At 43.7% G+C, this 26,252-nt stretch overlaps 1 protein-coding gene across 1 annotated transcript in view; it reads right to left on the bottom strand.

The window, feature by feature from the left end:
• The window catches only part of Megf10 (multiple EGF like domains 10), a gene marked incomplete at its 3' end in the record, with an annotated part of 108,808 nt that overhangs the window by 73,219 nt on the left and 9,337 nt on the right, over positions 1-26,252 (bottom strand). Inside the window, exon 4 of the mRNA XM_038330410.1 lies at positions 5,255-5,347. Within this exon, the coding sequence (XP_038186338.1) occupies positions 5,255-5,347 (93 nt within the window). The remainder of the gene's footprint in view (positions 1-5,254; positions 5,348-26,252) is intronic.

The raw sequence follows: 26,252 nt of genomic DNA, 5'->3' as shown, positions 1-26,252 counted from the left end.
GCATGCTACTGAGGGCTTGGAGAGAGAGCTGGGCAATGAAGGCCAGGATCCTTGCCAAGGTCCTACGTTCAGTTCTCAGCACCCATGACAGGTGGCTGACAGCTACCTGTAACTCCGGCCACCGAGGAGCCAGTGCCCTTTATAGTCACAGGTACACACACACACACACACACACACACACACACACACACACCCCAGAGCTGGGATCCCATCCCAGTCCTAGCTGTGGCTCATAACTACCTGTAACTCCGGCCACCAGGGAGCCAGTGCCCTCTATAGTCACAGGTGCACACATACACACACACAGACACACACACACACACACACACACACACACACACACAAGAGATAAGATCCTGTCCCAGTCCTAGCTGTGGCTCATAGCTACCTGTAACTCCGGCCACCAGGGAGCCAGTGCCCTCTATAGTCACAGGTACACACATACACAGACACAGACACAGACACACACACACACACACACACACACACACACACACACCAGAAATAAGATCCTGTCCCAGTCCTAGCTGCCATCTGGAGTCATCATTCCCCAACTACTTGATTTCCTTTCTCACCTGAGTCCCCAGCCTCAGAGCCCCTGTGAAAGTCAACAAAGCCTTCTCTTGAATGTACAGTTACTTCTTCATTTCTTTGCTCCTTCTCTATGGCTTCTCAGAAGTTTCTAGAAGTAGTAGTTTCTAGTAGTCCGTGTTCAATCATCCTTTCGTGTCCTAGGACGGTCTGCTCTCTGTTCCTGGCACAACTTTTAACCCTGCCTGCCCTTGTCCTTTCAGAACCCTCCCGACCTTACCCAACCCCAGTCATCTTTCCTGGGCCTATTATTTCATCTCCCCAGCTATGATGTCTGTGAGATCAGTGGCCACTCATCATCATTTCCCGTTATCCCCAGCATCCAGTACGATGCTCTGCACACTGTAGTCATTCAGAAGGAGTCCTCAAAGTGAACACATGAACGACCTTCTCAGACTCACACAATTCATTCAGTCTCATAAGCTCAGCCACTTGCCAAGTACGATGGAGACGAACATATTAATAACACCTGGATCCCCCGCCCGGCCTCCAGCAGCCATCACCCAGTGGGAGGGGCGGATGAAGAGAGACCAATGCTTAGGCAGATCGACTGATGAGGGGAGGAAAGAGGAGAAGGAAGGTGAAGGCAGGTAAATGAATTAGCGTCACTCAGTCATACAGGCAGGGGTACACATCTGGATGCCAGTGAGAAAGAAATATGTGTGGGCTTTTTCCAGAACCCACTTTAATCAAGTTTCTAGTCAAATACATCAGGATTGCCTTCTGAGGAAACCGACTTTGAATAATCCTTCGACTTTCCTCACTGGGAGCTGGACACACCCTGGCTGCCTCTCAGAGGGGAAGCCCACTTTCCACGGACATGGCAACCAGTCCTATCGGATCTCACGCAAAGATCTGAAAACCTCGCACTTGAAAATGTCCATCTCTCTTGGCTTCCTATGTCTTCTGAGAAGAAAGAAAATGAGAGCTGTGTGTGTGATCGTTATTAATGTATTGCCACCTGACCCTGAGTATCAGAGGGGAAACTGGATTGCTGCTAGACAGAGAGCCTGGAGGACATTTTCCCTGGGTAGAACACGGAGAATGGGGAGAACCTATCTGGTGTACCCATGCCTGTGGTGAGGGAAATAGAAAATGGTAGCGCCCAAACAGGGAGAGGAGGACAAAAGGGAGCACCACCCTTTCAGCAATGAAGCCTTGAGCCATTCCTGTGGCTAACAAACCTCAAGCAGCTGAGGTTCTGGGTGAGAGAGAGACAGAAACCAAGAACGGGAGAAGAGGACGCTAAGGCTGGGGCTATGCGGCTAATGGCTGAGGAAGGAGAGGAGCAGCTTTTGGTAATTTTCTGTTTGCCGTGTCCCTGTCCACATGTTTATTTTCACGATATCTGATTATTATTTTATTTTAGGTATAAAGTGCTTCAAGTGAACTGTAGCATTCAGGGGACACAGCAGAGCCGTGACTAACGTTGGAAAGGTGTAAACAGCAATAGATACAACACTTTCCTTATTCTATGGAGAAGGTGATGAAAACATTCTCGTTTGTGAAATGGGGGCTCTGTCAAATTAGGAGGGGAGACAGAATCATTGGGTTGTTTTAGAGAAATTCAAGCCACAGTTACTGAAGACAGTAACTGAGTCAACCCAGGAGTTACCAATGCATTGCCTCCCCGTTCAAAATGCAGCCCTCACTACCTGTCCCACAAAAACATGTGTGAGTCTTTTAACTGCTCTTCCTTTGCTCTCCGGTTGAAGATTAAGCATTTTCAGTAGAGGGGACTGGAAAGACACGGAAAAAGGCTAGGAGGTTTGGGCTTTTGGCCCCAGGGTGTTAGCTCAGCAGACCCTGCTCAGTGACTTCTCTAGCACCTGTACCTCCTTCAGAGTCCTGAGGGCAGCAAGAAGCTCCTGTTGCATGAGTAGCTTCCCTGGCATCGAGACCCTGCAGGACACTGAAAACAGCCAGCAGCCGACAACTTTTTCCTTTCTGTGACAGAATGGAGGTAGGACTCTGCTCAGTGCACAGGCGTGAGTGGACTACAGTCTGTGTGGCAAACACCAGGGACATAGATACGGACTGGATATCCTACAACATTCTTGCCATCCTCCTCTACCCAAACAAGGACAAACCAAGAAATCCACACAGACAGAAGAGAGCAGGGAGCTGGGACAACCACGTACAGTGTGGCGCCAAGAGAACCTATAGCAGAAAGAAAACAAAAATCCATCACTACCACACGCCACTATCTTATTTAATTTTTTTCTAAGATGTATGGGAGATGAGGAAACTAACACGGGGCATCTGGGATTTGCTTGATACCAATGTGCTAATGCCAGTTTCTCAGTCCTGCTAAACTCACCGTGTATTTAAGGACTTAAGGACAGAGGATTCAGAGGATATCCAGTCCCCAGTCTATGTCCTGGTGTTTCCTCACACATAGACTTCAGAGTCAGCATGCTCTTCTCACACCAACACGATGTGCGGGAGGAAGCATGTGCGTGTGCGTGTGTGTGTGTGTGTGTGTGTGTGTGTGTGTGTGTAGCACACGTGACGGGGTTTCTGCATTTGAGTGCAGGTGTCCATGGAAGCCACAAGAGAGCATCAGAGTCCTGGGGCTGTAGTTACAGGTAGTAGTAAGATGGGTTCTGAGAACTAAGCTCCTGCCTTCTGCCAAAGCAGTGTGTGCTCTTAGCCTCTTTGTACTGAGGGTTTAAAAAGTGTCAGGAATGTTATGCTTGGAGCATCTTTAAAGGCTTCAGAAATATGTTCACGTTTGTTTATAATTTTGTTTGTTACAAAGCCCGAACATGGATAGTAGAGAATAAACTAAAAGTTGCTTAATTATCATACTTTATTGTTAGATCGTATGATCTTAGAATATTGGAGTCTTCAGTGGAGTCAGAAAACTCTAACACAGAGAGCAACCTTTTACTTTCTCAAAGGCCAAAGTCAGCTTTAAAGAGTCTAAAGTTCCTGTTTTGTGCACAATGCCCTCTAGTCTGAGCCCTTAACTTGAGGGAGTCTCCACTTTTTAGGAGGAAAAACATGGAAACAGCTGAAATTGTTCCACAGCCTCTTGCCGTGGGGTGAGTAAGAAACCCACTGCCAATGAAGAACCCAGCCATTTCCCCTTTTCCACTTTACAATAATATTTTTCTTCAAAATGTCTAGGTACAACTGAGTTTAAAGTTAGAAAAGTTAATGAAAGCGGTCTCATATTTGCGGTCAGTCAGCCACGAAAATGGACACAAGCCAAATCCCACATCCCAAACATTCTGCCTCAATTGCATGTGGACAGAGTGCCCACCCTGCCTCTCTGATTTCCATGAGAAGTGGAACAAAACTCTGAAAAACAGTTACCCACTGGAACAGACTCCCACACATTCACACATGCCGTCACACCCTCACACACACACACACGCACATGCACACTCACACACACACAAGCACACTCACACATTCACATATACCCTCACATCCTCATAAACACTCGTACACATTCATTATATGCTCTCATTCTCTCTCACACACACACATACATACACACATACACACACACACACACACACCTCATATTCCCTATCAAAGTTATAATAAGCAGGCTCTTGACACTGAATGTTTTGTGCACAAAGTCTTCCCCCAGGAGATGAAGCTTCAGGGGCAGCCAAGAAATCCTAAGTCTAAAGGTGTTCTTAGCAAAATAAGAAAGAATCTTCCCAATTCCAAAGAAAGCAAGTAAAAGTCTTAGAAGTCAGTTTAACTGGGCAACTCAAAATTCTTCCAGACTAGTCTCAAAAAACGCCATTGGGCTGTTAGAAGAACTGGCTCACTTTTGGAAAACAATTTTTTCTCTTGGATGAGTTTAACTATTTATTTATTTATTTATTTATTTATTTATTTATTTATTTATTGCAATGTAGTATTGTATTTCCATTTCCTCTTATATTTTTAGGTCATGAAGAAAAAGGCACAATTTTGCATGCAGCAACAAGTTGCCAGGACACTGAAAGTTTAGCTGCAAAATGTATGACAGTAACTGTATTCTTTGACATTCCATCATCCCATTGTTGTGACCCTGAAAATGGGGGCCTTGAGTGCAGCCTTCTTAGAACCTAGAAAACATCATTTAGGGTTGTAACTCTCTCAGAATGAAGACAGCCACAATGTATGTTAGAGTTTTGTTAAGCAAGCATCAACACGCTCACGGATTTTTATTGCAGATTCAGCTCCCTAAAGTTATCTGAGCAAATGAGTAGTCATCATTTTCATCTCAGAGTTTAGAGGCAAATGGACATGCTAACATCACACCACTCTGTTTCTGAATCAAGCTCAGCATGTGACATCCCCAAGAACGTAGCTTACTTAAATCAAGTCAAGAACAGTAGTTAGACCACCATAGCTACGTTCCCACAATGACCTCCCTTTGCTGAGGAAACTAAGCTCCGCTCCCACTCTGATCCTGACAGAGGTGTGGGTCACAGATTCCCTAACGCTCCTTTCCGAGAACCTTCCTTTCTACTCAACAGCAGTGCTCTCTGTGATACATGCATGGAGCTAGGAGGAACAGCACGGATGAGGTAGATTTGCAATCCACAAGGCCCTCTGCCTGGGATGGAGACAGGAACTTTGGATTAGAGTAACCCGCAGACAAGGGGCCCACACAGCAACCCCCGGAGACAGACAATGGCAGATGGGCACTCACCACTGGAGCAGTTGGTCCCACCCCAGCCAGGCTCACACTGACAGGTGTTTGGAGCAATGCAGCGGCCGTGGACACATTTATCAGCGCAGTGAGCTGTCAGAAAGGAAAAGAATCAATCAAACCAAGAAAGTTGGCACAAGAAAAGAACCAACAACAACACAGCTGTTGCACTCCCTAGGCTCACATATCACTCAAAACAACATGCGTGCTTCGTAGCTGCTTTCAATCCTCTCCTCGGCCCTTTTAGAGTCTACTGTACAACCAAACAATTCCCCCCTTATTTTGCTATTTCCAAGTAAATTCCTCCATTTCTACTGTTTAATTCTACTTCACACTAAATTAGGGCAGCAGGGTCAAGGAGAAATTGTCTAATCCACACTTTAGAAGCTGCTTCAGTGGTTCCCAAATACATCCTCTTTGTGCTGGGAAGAATAGACGTGGAGAAATAAACCACAAAGCAAGATATGAGGACTCCACAGTGACAGCACAGTCAAGAGGTCATTTCCTGTCTATGATATAGTCACCAGAAACAATGGCCGCCTTTCTTTGCGAAGGCATCCACACTATGACACAGCAGAGTCTAAGATGTGTCGTACTGGACCTCAGTGCCTCACACACACATCCGTGTTCTCTAAATACCTAGATATAGAAGTTATTGTGAGAGCTAATTGAAAGCACCTGGAGTTACAACATTCTTCTTAAGGATGGAGTAAAGTACCCTGACTTAGATGCGTTTTATTAATCTGTGCTTATCATTAAAGCGAAACACATTAACTGCCCAACCTCATAAAATATCAGTACCTAAGTAAGCCGCGAGTCCAGCTGCACACACTAGTAGCATTTATTGTGGTTGTTTTCAGTATTTTTTTAAATTTTTTGTACTATACATTGTTTCTTCACAAAAAGTAGAACCATAGTAATTTTTGAATTGTTTTTCTACCCAACATAATGAGAAACATGTCATTAAATAATTTTTATGTACTTTATTCACCATTATTGTTGTAATGCATGCCAATAATGTATATGTATATATGTATATGTATGAATAATTATGGATCTGTAATAGATGACTATTATGAATATATAAGATTCACAATCATGGTCACTCAGAAAGTCTTGACCTTAGACATGAAGAGAGACACAGGGAAAGTTATCTGGAGAAAATGAACACCAGAAATCAAAAGAAAACCAATGGGAATGAGTTTTGCTTGTTGCAGGATCAGGGACAACAGGACAGACAGAGAGAGACCTTGAACCAGGCTGGTGTCAGCAATCCACTCTGAGAATTAGCAGTGAAAAGTCGAAGTGAAGTTGAGACCTGTAGGCAGAGGACCACAGAAGAACTTACTACCACCAGAGTAAGCTATCAGTCACATTAGCGACCCAGTGACTGGGGTGCCAGGCCTGTTGAGCATGAGATTCTGACCTACAATAGAGTTTCCTGACATCAGAACTTCAAGGAAGCACTTGGTGATCTTGTAATAGTCAATTCAGACTATTATACCATTAATAACCAGTAAGAGCAGAAACCACCCATAGCTTATGAATAGACCAGCCTCACAATATGTCACTTATATTGTCACGTGAAGTCAACATGTGCTGACCTCAGGATTCCGTTCCTTCTGTCTCTGTGCACGTGTTTGACCTCACAGGTGGTGTTTGTTTGTAAGGCCACATGGCTCTCTCCTGGGATCTGTTTAAATTTAGGTGTGGATGGTACTGGAAGCCATCAGCTTGCTGCACTCAAACACATAAGATCCAGTTAAACGCAACAGGAGATGGGGTGACCATGCAGAGCAAACTCTCCACTGCACACACCGTGTCACAGGGGAGCATGTCCAGAGGACTCCCACTTTCTAAGAGTGCTGACCACCATAAGCAAGTCACCATGACAAGACTTTGCCTTACCTGCCTCATGGACTTATGGCATTTAGGGTCGAAGCATATGGTTGCTTAGCAATTTTTTCTCCTTCAGGGTACAGAAGCTATTTAAAAATCATGTTTTTATATCTTCAGACATTTTAGAAATTAGATGGTATTTACCTTTAAGGTGAAACAGGGTTTCTTTGCTATAAATAAATTTAAAAAAAGAATCCTGTGGTGACAATTTAAAATCTGGAATATTTTAAGAAATTTCTTGAGCTAACATTACACCAATGTCTGAAACGAAATATGAATGGGTTATTGACATAAGAACAAATTCATCCGAAAGCTAACTAGGGATGGGGGTGGCTGGTCTTAATTAAAATTCAACCATATGGAATGACCTTTGTGTGTTGCCTCCTGAAATAATGGCCCAAGTAATGAAAACAATGGTCTAGAGTCCACAAAGAACATAAGACTCTATTCCATGTATAGAAGCCTAACACAGCCTTCGACTCTCGCCATCCAAATTCCTTCTCTTCTCTGTGTTCTTCCTTACCATCTCTGGCTCCCCAAATCCAGTAATAGCCCTGTACACATGCCCAAAGATGGTCAGGGGCAAAGGGAAGCAGTGGGGCTGCTACAAACTCTCTGTGACCTAGGATGCCACAGGCTACAGAGATGCTAAGTAGGACAGCTTGGGATGCAGGGACAACAACGGACTATGGGTGATCAACTGCATTAGCTCCTAACCTTCCCTCAGACAGCTTTAGACGTCACCCGCTCTAGGTGCTGGGTGTACAGGACTCATCCCACATGGGAAATGAAGCAGGTTAAAGATGTGAACTAGCCATGTACATCCTGCTAAATGGGACTAGCCAAGAAGAGTGTTCAGCTTAGCAAGTGTTCAGGGACTTGTGTCCCAAGCACACACAGAAAAGAATCATTATAAGATCTCACCTACAGGAACAGGAAGGGTTTTTATTTTTATTATTACTTATCCATGTCCTTTCTTCTTATTTTTAAAGGGGCAGTTAAAACTAAGGTAACATGGAACTGGTGGGATAGCTCAGTCAGTAAAGTGTATGCAAACATGGGGGCCTGAGTTCAACATACAGAATCCAAGCTCAAAGACAAAGAGGATGACTAAGCCATGAAGATGACTGACAGCCAGTGATGAAGCTAATGATGGAGCTATGAGCCAATGATGGAGCTATGAGGATGAAGGAGGGGGGAGACGGGAACAGAAAGGGGTTAGAGGAAGAAGAGAAGAAGCAGATGTGGTGGCATTCATTTGTAATCCTGGCAATGGGGAAACAGGAAAAGGCAGATCCCTGGGGCTTGCTGGGCATCCAGTCTAGCTGAATCAGTAGGCTTCAGGCCAATAAAGACACTGCTCAAAAATACCCGATGGCACCCAAAGAATGACACTCAAGGCTGTCATGTGGCCTCTGCACTTATACACACACACACACACACACACACACACACAGAGAGAGAGAGAGAGAGAGAGAGAGAGAGAGAGAGAGAGAGAGAAATAGGAGACAGAGAACTCTAGAACAAACTTTCTATCCAACATGATTTTTTTCTTTTTTAAAATATTTTTCCCTTTAAAAGGACATAATTAACCTCATGCTCTATGTTTTCAGTAGCTTTTCTCTGAGGCCAGATACAAGCTGAACCTTTGCCCACAATCTGCACCCAGCTGGAGGTACATTAAGCTACGAGGCACAGCCAACTTTTCCCCCAAGAGTGGAGGGGCAAGAAATACAAATGAGACCAACAGGCGGAGTCTTTGAAGTGAGAGCTGTGGCCAGGCTGTCTGTTGGTGGACAGGTGAAGACTGACATGATGACCCTGGAATCTTCTAATTAGGCTCCTGTTTCAGCCTCAGTTCCTAAATCCATTTAAATCCCACGACTAATGCCAGGGGCCTCATCCCTTTCACTTGTGAATGCTGAGGGACATTAGCCGTAATCAAGTGTTTTCTCTTCTGCCACATGCATTTCCCTTCGGACTGACTCTTAGGGATGGAGAAGAGCTGAAAGGAAGAGCAGGCAGACTGGAGATGCCTGCATACCCCAAATATGCCTGGTCAGGCAATGCATCCATTGTTCTACAGGCAATGATGCAATCAACTCATGTAAATTAAGAAAATGTATCTCAAAATTAGCTGCCTTATAGCTTACTATCTTCATGTTCCTTTCCTTTCTATCAACAAACACAGGAGAGCAGGGTACCATGTAATGTTTGGGATCAGGAAAACAGAATGGATCTGGTAAGTAGGAACACAGTCTGGAGATGAAGGAGCAGCAAAGGTATAGGAAAGAGACTGTGAGGGGACCCTTGGATCATTCATTCACCTGAAATGTGCAAACAGGTCACTCCATACAAAACATACATTAGTGGTTGATGTACATGTGGGACTACGCAGATTTTTTGAGATGAAGGAAATATTTAAAATTTGTGATTTTGCACAACTCTGAATATTCAGAAACTAGACCAAATGTCATAACTTAACTATAACTTATATAGTATGTGAATTATATCTCCAAAGGTTATCATAAAAAAATCTTATGGAAATTGGGAGAAATTATTAATTAATTCCAACTGGGTTGGGATCAAGGACTATCTGGCAGGGAAGACATCTGAGCTAATGAAGTGGGCACTTTTAGAACAGTTACCTGCAGAAGTGGTCTGAAGTAGCTGCCTCACACTCTCTCTTCCTAGTACCCTGTACCCTGTCCCACATCCACACAGTTTATTTCTAGGATTCAGGAACACTTACTCCACAGTCACCAAAAACCTCTCTGCATAGTGGCCCTAGACGGCTAATCATCATGGAGAGAGCAAGAGTATACTAGGCAACTAGAACTCTGGACGCAGTAAATATAGTAGGGAAACAGTCATATGCAAAATTCCTTTCTGTCCACTCTGATAGGTTCTTTGTGTCTCTTAAGAGCAGATACAGAGTTTTTGCTAGCAGCGTGTCTGGCAGACATTGATAATTACTGCTCCCTCCTGTTGTATCAGCAGAGTTCCAGCCATGCCAGAGAGACTAGAGCCACCAGCAATCGACTACAGTTCTTGGCTTTCTTTCTAGAATGATGTGTCCATGTGGACAACAAGAGAAACAGACTCAGTGGTCAGTCCAGCTTCCCTCCTCCCTGGCACCCTGAGTGACGAAGAGCAGGATTTTCAGAATGCAGGTGACAACCCTAGGAAAAGAAGCAAGTCTGCTATGGCGCTCTCTACTCTGAATCCTTCCTGTAGATGAACGAATGCCGTCAGCACCCTGCAAGACGTTTACAAACCCTAGTTGCTTGGGTTTCTGTTCTGGATCTGTTTTCTTCTCAACGTGATTACAAACTAGTGCACCGGCCAGTTGAGAGCTTTGCCAGGTGAGGGCTATAGAGCATCTGCATTAGAATGACTTGAAGGCCCATTTCTGTTAGAAAGATATGCAAGAGCTCAGAGCTTCTACTAGACTTGGAAGCAAATGGACCACACCAGCCTATGCAGGATGATCAAATGGTGGAAGGAAAAGTAAAATCACTGCCACAAGGTGTGTGCACAGCTCTCTGTGAAGGATAACTTTAACTTAGAGCATGAGAAGAGTTAAGTAATGTGGATGGTGTCAGCCTTAAGACAAAACAAACAAACAAACAAAAAAAAAACCAGCAAAGCTGCTCTAGTTAATAAACCAAAAAAGGGGGAAGGGATAGAATAGCAGAACATATCCAACAAAACAGAAGCAGCTGAGAACTGAGGAAGGGTGGAATACAGAAAAGCCTTATAGCCAACCTAATAGCATCAGTAATGACATTAAGTGGAATGGTCTAAACCTCTCGCTTAACAGGCTGAAGTCTTTAAAGCAGCAAGAAAATACTATGTTTATACAAAATACATGTGAAATATAATTATAAAGCATATTAAACACAAAATTAAAAAGACACACCAACTTTCTAAGTTATGTTTATACTGCTGTAATGAAACACTATAACAAAAAGCAACTTGGGGAGGAAAGGGGACATTTCAGTTTAGGACTCTCAGGCCACACTCCATCACTGAGTGAAGTCAAAGCAGGAACCTAGAAGCAGGCATCGAGACAGAAGACACGGAGGAGTGCTGCTTATTGGTTTGCCCTCCATGCCTTGTTCAGTCTACTTGCACAACTCAGGACCAACCACGTGCCCACTGGTGGCACCATTTATTGTGGGCTTGACCCAACTCTTCCATTGTATTCCAGATACTACCTAACAGAAATGTAAGCCATACAAACACTTGGCCATCAGTTTTCCAGGCAGCCTTTTTAATAACAGAAGAAGGAACATAACTAACTATTCATAAATATGTGCAAGTGTAAATTAATTATGGACTATACGTACAAAAATATCACTCAGAAATGAATAGAAATGAACTAATGATTACACAACAACATGGATGGATCTCAAATTCATTATGCTTCATGAAGGAAATGGTTCATCCGAGAGAACACAGTACTCTAGAAAAGGCACCCTAAGCTAGAGCCACAGAGTCAGGGTGATGCTTGCCTGAGGAAGAGTGGAAAGGGAGGAATGGATGGAGAAAGTTATGAATAAGATCATTGAAAAGGAAAGCCTGAATGGAGGGAGTTATGAGTAGATTCATTATCACGAATGGGGTAAGGATTTCACAGTTTTACACACATGCCAATTCTTACCAATTTGTATACTTAAATATGTGCAGTTCATTTTATAAACTGTTTGAAAAATACAAGGGATCAAATAACTTTATATACCATGGGGATGGGTAGGAATGAAACATCTGAACTGTCACTAAAATACTGTACACACTTTATGAGATTCCTTTTAACTTTTCATTTTCTGTGGTGCCAGGGCTTGAACTCGGGACTTTAAACATGCTAGGCGAGCACTCTGACACTGGGCTACCTTCCCAGGCCTCCGATTTCTGTAGGAGTCAATGGGCTCTGCAAATTGACTTTGACCTCTCTCGAGAAATGTATTTGCGGACAATGTGATGTGCTCCTGAGCTTCTCCTCAGTGAAGCAAATAACTTAAGTTGGAAAAATAAAACCAAAATTTTGTGCGGAAATAAGATAGTTGCATGGAGCCCATATAAGGAATAGAAATGCCATCTGCGGAGCACATAATCCTATTCATTGCTTGGACGTGGAGTTTGCATTGAATTCTGAACTTACATAGGCATTATGGATTTTGGCTACAACTCTCACATTGGTCTCTTTAGGTTAAATCAGACTTTAAAAATGCCAGTAATATGATCCTAATGAGCCACCGTTTCAGAATGGTAAAGGTGCCAGAATAAACTCTAGTTTCCTTCATGGAAATGCCTAACAACTCAGCCTCTGGCATGTCTGATGACTCACTCCGAACAGGATTGAAAATTTCTTCACTGACAACTGAGAGAAGGGACCAGAAGGAAGCTGCGTTCCCTCGAGATGAGTTAGTCCCTGCTGGCCGGGTCTCATCTTTGTCTGTAAGAAAAGTGTGAACATGCCACAGGAAGGGCATGCCAGCCTCTCCTGTACTTAGAAGGGCATCTCTCCTGGCCTGACCCCTACCTATGGGGCCATTGGGTCATTTCAGAACGTTCTTCAACACATGGCTTGTGCCCCAGTTTACCTGACTGAGACATACTTCCGGCCTCTAGAAATCACATGTTCATAATTAAAACCAATCCCGAAGAAAGCTAAAAGGGCAGTGAGGCCATGGTTAGGCTTCCACTTCTTCCAGCCCGTGCCCTTACCCTCTTCCCCCTCAACGGTGATCTGTGGACACTTGGCTTTGGACTCTGAGACTCACGCACTCTTTCTAGTCTCCTCTGACATCTACCTACTTGGGAGCCAATCAATTCCTCATGCCCAAGAGTTAAGGACTAATAGCTGCTTTCCTTGTCTGGACCCTTTGCTTCACAGTATGGACATCTTAAGAAAATGTATAGATTAAGCAATTTAATTGATTCATAAAAGAGAAAGCGAGCAAGCTAACCATGGCTACTAGAAAGTTTAAAGAAAAAGAAAAGAAAAAGAAAAAGAAAGGAAAGAGGAAGGAAGGAAGGAAGGAAGGAAGGAAGGAAGGAAGGAAAGAAGGAGGGAAGGAAGGAAGGAAGGAAGGAAGGAAGGAAGGAAGGAAGGAAGGAAGGAGGTTTATAGAACACCAACTAAAATGCCTTTGGGAACCAGATAGCAAGGGACCAGATATATTAGAGGAATACTACAAGTCAGTAGTAGTCAGAGAACTTGGGACCTGCAGGAGTCTTCTGTATCCTTTGTCACTTAGGAACACCAAATCCGTGTTTCTAATTCCCTGGCTTTCCGAAGCTGCTACTAAAACATGTTAGAATCAAAGACACAGCACAGACCTAACCAGACTCGACCATACATCACAAGCTAAGTACAGTAGTATATCCTTGCTGTCCCAGCAACCCAAGAGACTGAGGCAGGAGATTCACTGAGAGTGTGAATTCAAGGCCAGACTAGGAAATACATCAAAACTCTATATTAAAAAAATAAAAGAGAACCAGCCAGATGACCCAGTGGGTAAATAAAGTTGCTTGCTATACAAACCTGGGGACCTACGTTTGATCCCAAAACCCATATGGGAAGGAAAGAACCAATTTCCAAGAGTTGTCCTCTGACCTCCACATAGGAGTCCTAGCACATGTACATTGTGGCAACCCCTACACACACACACACACAGACACACACACACACACACACACACAGACACACACACACCAAATATAAAAATATATATACATAAAAGAAAAATCTAAAATGAATATATGTCAGACCATCTGGACTTATTACTCAGACAACTTTAGAGAACATCAGGAAAGGCCCAAAAAGAACAAATAAAGGGGACTTTATGCTCTTTGAAGGTCACATTTTAAACTTAATTGCTATTTTCCCCTTGACTTTAAATTTAACCCTGACAGATCTGTCATTTATATGACTGTTCAAATTTTGACATTTTTAGATGCATATGTGTTGATATCTTCTAGCTAAATAATAGCTGGCCGTGACATACCTTCAGTGATAATGGTTAAAGATTTAGAAGAAAGACCCAGACAACCTCCCACCAGTGAAGCCAGTATAATAGACCTCTCCTCCACGCTGGAGGATGAATATATCTGCTACACCTGTGGATTCAGCTGATGGAGGAGGGAGGACCATGGCAAATAAGTTTGAGACACACCTTTTACTCCAAGCATTCCCAGAGCATGTAATAAGCTAAAGTCATCCCTAAGGAAGGGTATCCACTAGCCCACCAGGGAAAATGTACCCACTGGAACAATCATGGCATGATTGTCGTAGGAGTAACAAACTGTCCCTCTTGAATTTTCAGTCCAAGTCCACAAGAAGGAATCCATACCTGATAGTGTAACCCTAGTTTAAAAACCTAAAACTAGGAGGTCCAGGAGATATTTTACTATGGTTGTTTGGCTAAAATGACACAGACCCAACAGAATCTGTCAACAGTCACAGTCAATCATGGACAGAAGAAGAGCTGAAAGAGGGCAAAGGCAGATAAGGCAGGTGACAGATATCTCAATGATCTATATACATGTACGAAATTGCCAAAGAACAAATTTAATACAAGTTATACCAAATGGTGCAGAGAAGGGTACTGAACCAAGGCCATTTCCCAAAACACCTTTCTAATGTAGCAACGAACTCTACAGGACAAGCGGTCCATCATTCACATGAGGGGCATGGAACTGCACATGGTACCCAAGACCCACTTTCAGGAAGCCAGTCTTCTCCTAGCACGGTTCCATCTCTGGTGCCTTCCCTCTTTTTACGCCCACAAGTCCACACAAGTATACCAGATAAACTCAGCTGCTGTTTTGAAGGATAAGCAACCAGTGGGCCTCTGTCCTCATACAACTATCCGTTAGGATACTGACCACTCCTGCAGCCCAGCTGGCTCAGGAGACCCATCTCAGGGTAAGAGGTCCTTCTCGAGGACCTGGTAGAGAAGTTTCTTTTACTGAGTAAAAAATTCTCCGAGCGCTCTAGGTTCTTTCAAACCTTTCGTAGACTCATTTATCTTGAAAACAGATGAAGTCTAGAACTTGGGAGACTCTTAACGCTACCGCTGAAGAAAACAAAAACTATCTGTGCAGTGTGTGTGGCTCAGATGGAGGCCTTAGGTTTTACCACTGGATTATCTGGAAAAAAAAAAAAAACAAAAACAAAAACAAAAACAAAAAAAAAAAACAAAAAAAACAAAAAAAAAAAAAAAAAAAAACTTACTCTGGCCTCTGGCAGTCACTATGCCAGACTGGAGAGGGAGGAGGGAGTGCAGGCCTCTCACCTGGTCATGTCAATGTTGTTCACTCTAATCAAAATGTGGGTTTTTTTTTTTTCTATTATTTTAAATTACTTTGTCCTAAAAAGATTTGAATAGCAATCCAGTTAAAATTGCTTCTCAGTTCCGGGCTTTTACATTAGCGAGCCTCTGTCCCTGCAAGCACGCTGCATAAATTATTAGGCCTGTGAACATTCTAACCACCCCGAAAAGATTTCAATTTCAGAAACTCGCTTCCTGGAGGTGAGGCAAGCTTCCATTGTTTCTGTTAGCCTAGTCTCCCCGGGATTCTAAAGTCAGGCCTGCTTGGGCAGAAAGAGCAGCAGGCAAGATTTCCATCAGAATTGTATCGTGTCTATCTTAAATTCACGGTGGAATTCTTTAAGATTAAATTCATAGTCTCTATTTATAACAGTCTAAGTAACAGGGAGATACCGACAACCAGGAGGACAACAGAGGCCCACTGCATTATTTATTAGATCTTCGCTCCTAGAAGAGCCCAACGTCCCCAACCAGAAAACCCAAGAGTAGGTTCCAGAGGGCGTGTGGGAAAATTGGGATTCCTGCTGGTGCAGTGTGTGGACAAAAGGCTTCTCCCTGCATTTTCTGGAAGGTACCTCTGAAACAAGTAGGGCTTCCATAGCAACAGAGAACGGGGTCCCTATGGAAACATGAAAAAATCCCGTGCCTTGTGCGGGAGGGGCACGACCGGGTGGTTACACTGAGGGACATACCACCTCATTGTCGGCTCTGGCCAGCCTAACGGGATTGTCTCACTTTTATCTCTACTCAAAAGGCTGTGCTCAGGAGTCTAAAAGACAACAGATTTTTTTGGAAATGCCTGACAAGATCGTTACTGCAAATTAAACAAGCCTGTGGGACTCGGACAAACTCAGAGTAGGAAGCTCTGGCTGCCTTGGACTTCAAAGAGAGGCCTTCCGCTCTGGCTCGGTTCTTGCCTACCAACCACAGAAGTGCTTCTCTCCCTTAAACAAGCACTCTGCCAAACTCTGAGTCTATACAGCCCTCAACGAGGGGTCTCGCCTGCAACTCACAGTCTAAAAAAACATGGGTTCAAAACGCCTCAGAGAAGCAAACAAATAAAACAAAACAAAACTCAAGTCACACAAAACCTGCATGAAAGGTGATACGTGTCACTCACTGTCACCAAGGGGTGAGAGCTGAGACGGCATCCCAGCCAGCTCTTTCCCCGAGCCTCATCCAGTTGGTCCACACACTCTCGCTTGCTGTCTCTCTCCCAGCGCAATGCTCCTTAGGCTGACACTGAGACACAATGTGGATGTCTTCATCCGTTTGAGAAAACTGTAGACAGTGTTTTCCTGAGTTAGTGTGGCAAACAGTCTGGCTTTCCCGGAAGCAGCCAGTCTGTCCTGGTATAGCGGATAACATCAGTGAAGCTGCAGAGATGGCACTAACGGGGGCTTGTCACAGGTGATTTAGGGACCATGATGATTAATTGGGACAACCGATATCTCCATAACATCTCTCCAAGAGGTCAAAAATCCCTTAGGATGCTGGATAATTGCAGGGACAGAAAATAGGGTGCACACAGGCCACCCACTGCAATCCTGGGTCACCCATTGACTACCCGGGCTTTCTCTCATCCCAGACTTAGCCTGAGACTCTTTATAAATAACCACGTTCCAGACAGCTGCTTCCAAAAGAAGCACCTATTCTCCTGAAAAGGAGCATTTTTGTTAATTCCAGTCTAATATAACTTAATATCCAAAGACAAAGGAAGAGGCTGGGGGCATGGGAGAGAGAATTATGTGTCACATGACAAAGGGCCTCATGTGGCTCTCCAAAGTACAATACATATGTCTTTCGGAAGGAAATGAATCCTGACTAAGTAAGCCACAGATGCTCGCAGCCCTTGCTGCAGTATTTCAGTTTAAAGTCTATTGCCTATTTTATTTTGCTTCACAAAAAATATGGTTTTATTTTTCCACTCAAAGTAAGGACTATTTTTTATCTTGGCAGTTTCTAAACACAAAAATTTCTATTTAGATTCTGTAAAAAAAAGAAAACTGATTCATCATAAAAACATACATGTAGAGAGTGCTAAACAATTTAAAATATATATTCTGATTTTTTTGTTTTTTTATTTTTTAAAATGACTTTTAAAACTAGAGCAGAGTTCTTGAGTTAGGAGTTATTTTCTCATACAAACATCAACAACAGTTCTAGCTGCCCGTTGGCCAGTTCAGTTGTACATCAAGTTGGCCAAGTTAAAATCAGCTGTGAATAGTTCTTCACTGCTCTGGTAATCAATTGTCACACTGCTCTCTGCTGAAAACAGGAAATCATATAGAGAGCCGTGTGTGGGAGCTGGGGCTTTTTATTTACGGTTCCCAGGTTCTCTTAACAAGTGCCAAAGACAAGAGGGCACATCCATGGGAACTGATCCTCCGGAGCTAAAGGGGGGAGCTCAGCCCTTTCCCTTCTGCATTCCCCGCAAGCTTGAGAGTCCCCCGTTAGAGTTTTAACTCAAATTAACCTTAGACTTCCATCTAACGAGGATAGGATAGCTGCTTTTAATTTTCCCTCGGAGGAAAGCATCCTCAGAAATGCTCCTTCCTTTGCAGCAGCACCCAGCAGGGAAAAGCAGGGCATCTGGGGCAGAGAGAATGGGAAGTGAACTGGGAAGGGAGTCCTGTCCTGGACATTTGCTCCGTGAGTCTGCTACAGGTTGCCAGGCTTACAGTGGTCTGTCCTCTGTCATCAGCCAAAAGGAAGCCAAAGACAACATCTGAATGATGTGTGTCTGAATTTACCATCTCCCTCCCACCGAGGGGGAGCTGCTAGCACCCCACTCGTGAGCTTGTCCAAGTCCTGTGCAACCAAATCCGTAAGCCATCTCCAGCTTTCTAAAGGCCAGATCTCAAAGAAGTGTTTGGAGATCATTTGTGTGTAGCAACAAGCATATTTTCATAGAATTATAATGTAGACAATGGTAAGGCCCTTAGTATAGTTTCAAAGGTTGCTTTACTCCAAAATGTCCCTGAAAGAGCTACAGTACTCTGGGGATCACAGCTCTGGAATCCTTCGCATGAATTACAAGCTTGTGTTTCTGCTGGACCAAGAGCTTTCCTCCCTTCACTGCCATGGGGTCATAGATCACTCTCCCCCAGGGGAGAGAGCGTGGGGAGGAGTACCCCTCACTAGAGGAGCAGCACACAGCCGAGGTGTTGGGAGGGGAGGCCCTAGGGAAGTTTGGGGTGCACAGACGATGTGTGTTCCTTAAGCAGGTGAGATAAAGGTCTTAGGAGGTCCTAGCCGTGCTTCTGTTGGCTTCAGCTCTACGCATGTGCTCGCTCGTCAGTCTTTAAGTCTCCAGCTGTTACTTTCACCAGCCCCCAAACCCGCCTCATCCCCCTTCCTTTCACATCATCCCCAGTTGTTCTAATTTGTTTTCTGTGGTTCTCTGAAAGGCAAAGTCTCTCTTCGTCTCCCATTCTGCTCTAGTCCTTTAAGTCAGAAAACAAATAGATAACAGAAATAAGTTTTAAGAGATCAGTATCACTGGTAATTTGGAAATGCAAAAGAAAGCAAGGTCCTAAATTTTTTTTTTCACCCAACATAACGAAAAAGCAGTACTACGTAGTGTCAGTGTTATGGGAAGATGGGCACCCCCATGCATTACTGGGGTGAGGAGGCATGTAAGCCGTTATAACTCATTTGGATAGCAATTTGGCAGCGTAGATGAAAACCCATTAGTATTTAATGTGTGGAGAAGATCATTCTTGCCATTGTCTCTCAAAACCCATTATCTTCTCCCACAGATGTCCTTGCAGCTTGGATGAACCCACATTAATGAGATCTGACCATGAGTATGTAAGAGGAAATGGGACATGATCACTTCCGGCACGACCTTAGCGGTAGCTCCATTGCCCTGTGATCTTCTTTCCACGCCTCTTCCACTGGCTCTTTGGAAACTAGATTGATATATGGCGCTCAGTTGTGGTGTATGGAAGTACAGACCACTCCCCCTAAAGATGGTAGATGGGAAAGGTAGAAATTATTTTGTCCCCTATTGGTTTGGCCACCTTCAGGCACCTCACAGCTACATTGAATCCCAAATCATGCAATCTGCATCACCTTTGCTGTGCTTTGGATTATGATCATTGCGTGTTTCCCCCAAAGAAACCTCATGTGAAGGTCTGATCCTAATGATGTCAGTTCTAAATGATGTAGATCTTTAAGCTATAGGGCTCAATAGGAGGTCCTTGTGATGATCAGAGTGTGCTTCAAGGAAGACTATTTCTCTTGGGACCCTAGTTAGTTCTCCTGGGTGAAATATATATACATTCTCTCCACATGCATTCTCTCCACATCATGTAACACAGCCAAGAGATTACTTACCAGGACAGAAACAATACCATACTCTTGAACCTGCAGAACTGTGAGCTAAATAAGCCTCTTTTCTTTGTAAAGCAGCCAGACAGGTATTTCATTACAATAACACAAAATATACTCATATGCTCTTTGTTTCAGAAATCCTACTCAGCATAACTTATCTTATGAATCACTCATCTCTGCAGAAAGATTTATGAACTGGTGATTATTATTTTAGTAGCTAACATTAGTACATATCAATACATTATTCAGCCATAAAATGATTAACTCATTAGTTATATAAATTAATGACTAAACTACTAGATTTGATTTACTTATAGGAAATATATCCATGATATAACACAAATGAATGAAATTATTCACACAAAAAGTGTTCACATGGTGTAATCTATAAATTTTTAAATTTTGGATTTAAAAAACAGCCATAATATCTATAGTACTCTATAGTACTATATGAGCGACTGTTTTATTTCCCTCTCATGATTCATAAAGACAAAAAATTACTTCACTGAGAAAAATATTTTGAGAAAAAATTAAACACACAACAAATTATTGTCTCTGAAGTAGGTCTTTTATTTCTAGTAAACAAAATGGCCCTGTTGAGAAGGGAGGAGCCAATGGTCCATCTGCCCTCTCTCCAGTCTGTACCACGCTGATACCTTTGAACATAGACAAAGCCCTGAGGGACATCAACAGAAGGTGACTGTTTCTTTAATCTCAAACAGAAAAGCTCAAAAGTTGAGATTTCACTTCCAAAACAGTCAAGAGTTTTCAGAATGGAAACGATAGCATTTTAACACTTACAAGGCATATGTGGTCTTAGAACACAAGAAAAAAAAAGAGAAGAATCCATGACTGAGTCATCTATCAGGGTTATTAGACAAAAAAAATAATCGCAGTCTCTTAAGAAGGAATTACAATATTCAAAGAACTGAGATATCCAATTTATATAATTTGAAACACAGTAGGAAGCAATGGGTCTACATTCTAAGGCATCTGAAATGGACCACAGTGAAGACAATGGTCTTGGCATGCTCCATCAAGGTAGTAGCACAGACCATGTTCTTTGGGGTTTAAAGACTTCAGCAAACAATGACAAATAACACTTGGCCTTATGGAGAAGAAGGAAATTCCAACACATGCTGCAACACAGATGAACCTCAGGGTTCATAACTGTGATGCCCACATATTCATTAACATGATTGTATGAAACCAGTGTATTAACCAACCTACAGCAAAGAACCACAGAAGACAACAGAGATTCCAACATGAATATCGGTGTGTGTTAATAAAAATATGTTGGTATATGTTTGAGTGAGTATGTAGTTAGGGACAAGAACCTGACAATTTAATCAATAGCATTCTTTATAAAAGATCAAATAGGTGACTTTAAAAAAAACATGTATTTACATGCATATATAAACACATATGCAAACAAGCACACAGACATACACACACACATTTCAACTATTTTCATTTTTGGGGCATTACTTCACTAAGATGAAGATTTTTTCCATCTCAAAAAATAGCTAGATATCAGATTAGGTAAACCCAATCTAAGGATGGATTAGGTTGGTGTTCATCATGATTTATGAACAGACTAAAAATCTCAGTATCACAAATATCTTCATGTCCTAGTGATATTATTTTCTTGGTGAAAATTTTTCCTATTTCTTTTTTTTCCCAACAAGACTCTCAAAAAAAAAAAAAAAAGGCTTCTACTTTACACTGTCTCCTCTTCCTTCCCAACAACACTCATCTGTCTCCTAGCAGAAGCCTTGTTGCTCAAAGTGTGTTCTGTGGCCCTGTGGCTTCTGTACAGCCATGAGCCTTCAGTAGAAACACATAGATCTGTGTCCCGCCCAGACCCAGTGATTCAGAGTCTCCCTTTCACCACCTCCCCAGAGGGTCTGCCTACTCATTCACCACCTCCCCAGAGGGTCTGCCTACTCATTCACCACCTCCCCAGAGGGTCTGCCTACTCATTCACCACCTCCCCAGAGGGTCTGCCTACTCATTCACCACCTCCCCAGAGGGTCTGCCTACTCATTCACCACCTCCCCAGAGGGTCTGCCTACTCATTCACCACCTCCCCAGAGGGTCTGCCTACTCATTCACCACCTCCCCAGAGGGTCTGCCTACTCATTCACCACCTCCCCAGAGGGTCTGCCTACTCATTCACCACCTCCCCAGAGGGTCTGCCTACTCATTCACCACCTCCCCAGAGGGTCTGCCTACTCATTCACCACCTCCCCAGAGGGTCTGCCTACTCATTCACCACCTCCCCAGAGGGTCTGCCTACTCATTCACCACCTCCCCAGAGGGTCTGCCTACTCATTCACCACCTCCCCAGAGGGTCTGCCTACTCATTCACCACCTCCCCAGAGGGTCTGCCTACTCATTCACCACCTCCCCAGAGGGTCTGCCTACTCATTCACCACCTCCCCAGAGGGTCTGCCTACTCATTCACCACCTCCCCAGAGGGTCTGCCTACTCATTCACCACCTCCCCAGAGGGTCTGCCTACTCATTCACCACCTCCCCAGAGGGTCTGCCTACTCATTCACCACCTCCCCAGAGGGTCTGCCTACTCATTCACCACCTCCCCAGAGGGTCTGCCTACTCATTCACCACCTCCCCAGAGGGTCTGCCTACTCATTCACCACCTCCCCAGAGGGTCTGCCTACTCATTCACCACCTCCCCAGAGGGTCTGCCTACTCATTCACCATCTCCCCAGAGGGTCTGCCTACTCATTCACCATCTCCCCAGAGGGTCTGCCTACTCATTCACCATCTCCCCAGAGGGTCTGCCTACTCATTCACCACCTCCCCAGAGGGTCTGCCTACTCATTCACCATCTCCCCAGAGGGTCTGCCTACTCATTCACCACCTCCCCAGAGGGTCTGCCTACTCATTCACCACCTCCCCAGAGGGTCTGCCTACTCATTCACCACCTCCCCAGAGGGTCTGCCTACTCATTCCTGTCTCAAGCAGAGAAGGTCTCCTCACTGTGCTCCAAACACAAGAAAAACATGGTGTTGTTCTCCAGGGATTTCTCCCTGTAGCTAGCAGAATAAAGAGTATATTTCAACATCCTCTGTGGCCTCCGTTGGTAGTAAACACAGAAGGAAGGTTACATCTTGAGGGACTTTTTGTGAGAATCCCCACAAAGGCTGAACTCCAGACCTACCCTGCTTTGGATTTGAAATTAAAAAGCTTCTGGGTTTTTCTGAACTTCTATTCTTATCCTCAGAACCCCCAAAGTATTAAACAGAAGGACTACCAGCCAAGGCCCCCTCACTAACTGAAAGACCCACCCCACCCCCCAGGTACACCTCTGCATCCACAAGCAGCTGCCCAGCTCATTCAGACAGGATCGCCACATTTGTTATCTATCAAAACAATATCTACAAAAGTTGTTTTCAGAAACCTTTTCAAAGGACAACATCAAAAGAGAAAATGTTTGCCATTTTAGTCACTTTGAAAGAGATGAACATAAAAAAAAAACAGAATGGAACTTGTGAATTGAATAAAGTGACTTTGTTTTCTAAAGCAGAGTTGTCTCTCAGCTCCTTTGATATCTCTGAGGCCGTGTAACCATAATGCCACTGAGTCACTTCTGAGAAACACAGAATGACAGGAGCGAGGTGACCATCCAGCTATCAGCTGCTTCGCCACTTTCTTTTGCTTGGCCCAAGTAGCTCATTCCACACGTACACTATATATACAGCCCCGTCCCCCCCCCCCCCCCGCCACTCACCAGCACCTCGGTCTCCTCGTCTACAATACACATGACCATACCTGGTTCACGGTGAGTGTGGGGGGATTAGGATGATGATCTGTATGCCTAGAGCAGAGTAAACACTTGGCCAAGATAACTATTCATCTGTTGTTGTTTTGAAGCAATTATAAACTACTTAGGGCAAACTGAGAGGAGCATTGCTCTCTCGAATAAGCATGTAATTGCAGAGGCCAGCCCTTGGATTTTGTACTATAGACAACCAGTACATGTTAACTTTAATTGTACTGAACTCTCTTTACTGAACCTGACATGTTTTTCCTATGAAGAAGAAGATGAGAAGATGATTTGGGGAAAAATAAAACACACACACACACACACACACACACACACAAAAAAAAAAAACAAAACAAAACAAAAAAAAAAACAATGAATTCCTTTACATGGCAAAATAGAATACCAAATGTCTTTTAAGGACTGTGGATGTAGTTGAGTAGACAGAGTGATAGTTGAGCATCCGTGAAGCACTGGTTTTGATATGTAACACTGGATAAACCAAATCTGCTGGGCATGGTAGCACAAGGCCTGTAATCACAGCATTCAGAAGGTAAAGTCAGAAGGATCAGAAGTTCAAGGTCATCCTGGGATTCACGGCAAGTTCCAGGCCAGCCTGGGATACCTGAACCCATTTCTCCTGGAGGAGATTTTCCAGCTACCCGAAAGAAATTTGGTTGCAAATGCAGAGGAAAGCATTCTTCTTTGCCTTCTAGGAAAGCAGGTAATCAATGATCAACTTGAACTAAGGACTGGTCCTTACTTCCTCTACTTTCTGGGAACAGTTAAAAATGATTACCATGCTACCTGCTTGGCAGCAAAACCTGTTGAGAAGAGATCACAAGAGTAGCACCAAGAACACTATCCTCTGTCTCCCTGCTGTCTCCACAGTGGTACCTAGCTAGCCCAGGGATATAGAATGCAGACCAGTTACGGGGAGAGGCATCCTTCATCACAATCAAGAGAGAAGTCAGTTCTTTTCAGGGCATTCAGCAACCAAATAAGACATCACAGCTTATAAGTGCAAACTGCCCTAAAACATCCAAATAGCTCCCAGGCTGGTGAGAGCAGACAGTAAGCTGATTAAATACATTAACATATCTAAAAGAAGAAAAAAAACTTCTTTTCTGCCTATAGCGACAGCAGGTAAACTAAGAAGGTCAAGAAAAAAAGATTTTAGAAGCAATTGCTAAAGGTATCATTCACATAGCCTGGGGAACACATTATATGAGTCTAGTGGAAGAAAGGGGTTGATATTTTGCCAACATAATTCCAGGCAAGATAATCTCATAGATTTGCATCTGCGGTCATGGAGCACTGAGTGGCACTCTCTAACTGATCCTGCTTGGGTCCATACTTCCCACAACTAGCTGGCCTATTGGGTCTCATTTCCTCTATACAGGCATTCTAAGAGGGGAGTTATGGCCTGCACAACCCCAAGCCCTGTGCAGAGTAATAGCATTGCGACTTTATTCACGAGTCCTACGATCTGGGGACAGAAGTATCTCCATGTGGGTTGACAATTGTATCTGTTAGACTGAACCCTAGCTAAGAGCACCAAAATCATGTCACCCACGTCCTTGGAGGATGGCCATCCCAGCCAGTAAGCCCCCCCACACACACACACCCCACCGTCTGTATTCCCAGTCTTTCTTTTTTCTGACTGCTTCAGCTGAAGCCAATGACATCAGTTGCTGATTATTCTATTCAATTACAAACACGTAATTGTTCTTATCCACCATCCTCATTCGTCAAAGATATGCAAATTAAGAACAAAACTTGTCACAGAGTGTATGCTAATGGGCATTCTCACTTCCTGATAGTGTCTATACCTCCAGATGTGTACACCTCTGGCCTAGCAATTCTGCTTCTAGGGATTTAGACTTAACTGATTTAGGAAGTGAATTATTTAAGCACAGGGACAGCTTGCAGAGCAGTTCATAATAGAGACAACTAAGAGATCGTGTACATAGTCACACTAGTTTAATTTAGAACTATCTACAGCACAACAATGCATTGCCGGTTTCAGAGGACATTTACTGCCTACACGAGCCATGCACTGTGTACTTCTCATTCCTTTTTGTTAATTCCATATTGTATTTTTGTTTTCTATGAGCATGCGTCGATAGATACATAGATAGTGGCAGTTCTGAACCAAAATTGGGGTGCCACTGATGTCTGCATTAAGATTTAGCTTCCCACCCCCACTCTCTGAGCTTGAATTAGATAGTTCTTCATGATCTCTCTTCTAAATGACTTTTGCAAAATGATACCACAAAAGTGCCACTGTAACAGCATCCCATTAGATCTAGAGTCTTCAGAATATGTTATAAACTCTAGGCTTATCCCAAGATGTCTCAGAGTCAAGTGGGGGTTCTGCGACAGGCAAGGAAAATGCCAGTAAACACGCACTTGTGCCTTGCGCCCTGGACCCATCTCTTCATCTTTCTGTGACATAGAAAAGCACACTGGCCCCTCAGAAGTTAGCTGCTCCTGTTCTCTTCCGTGACCTCAGCCCAGCAACTCCTAACCAATTTCCAACTGAAACGCGACAGTTGACAAGGCCACATCCGGCCCTTACATCATCCTCCGTACAGCTGTTTTCTCCTCAAGCAACGCTCATCTGAAGAGTT

The sequence above is a fragment of the Arvicola amphibius genome, chromosome 5, assembly GCF_903992535.2.
Source record: "Arvicola amphibius chromosome 5, mArvAmp1.2, whole genome shotgun sequence".
Lineage (NCBI taxonomy): Eukaryota > Metazoa > Chordata > Mammalia > Rodentia > Cricetidae > Arvicola > Arvicola amphibius.
The sequence above is the reverse complement of the archived record's forward strand: the minus strand, read 5'-3'. Positions and strand labels throughout refer to the sequence as shown.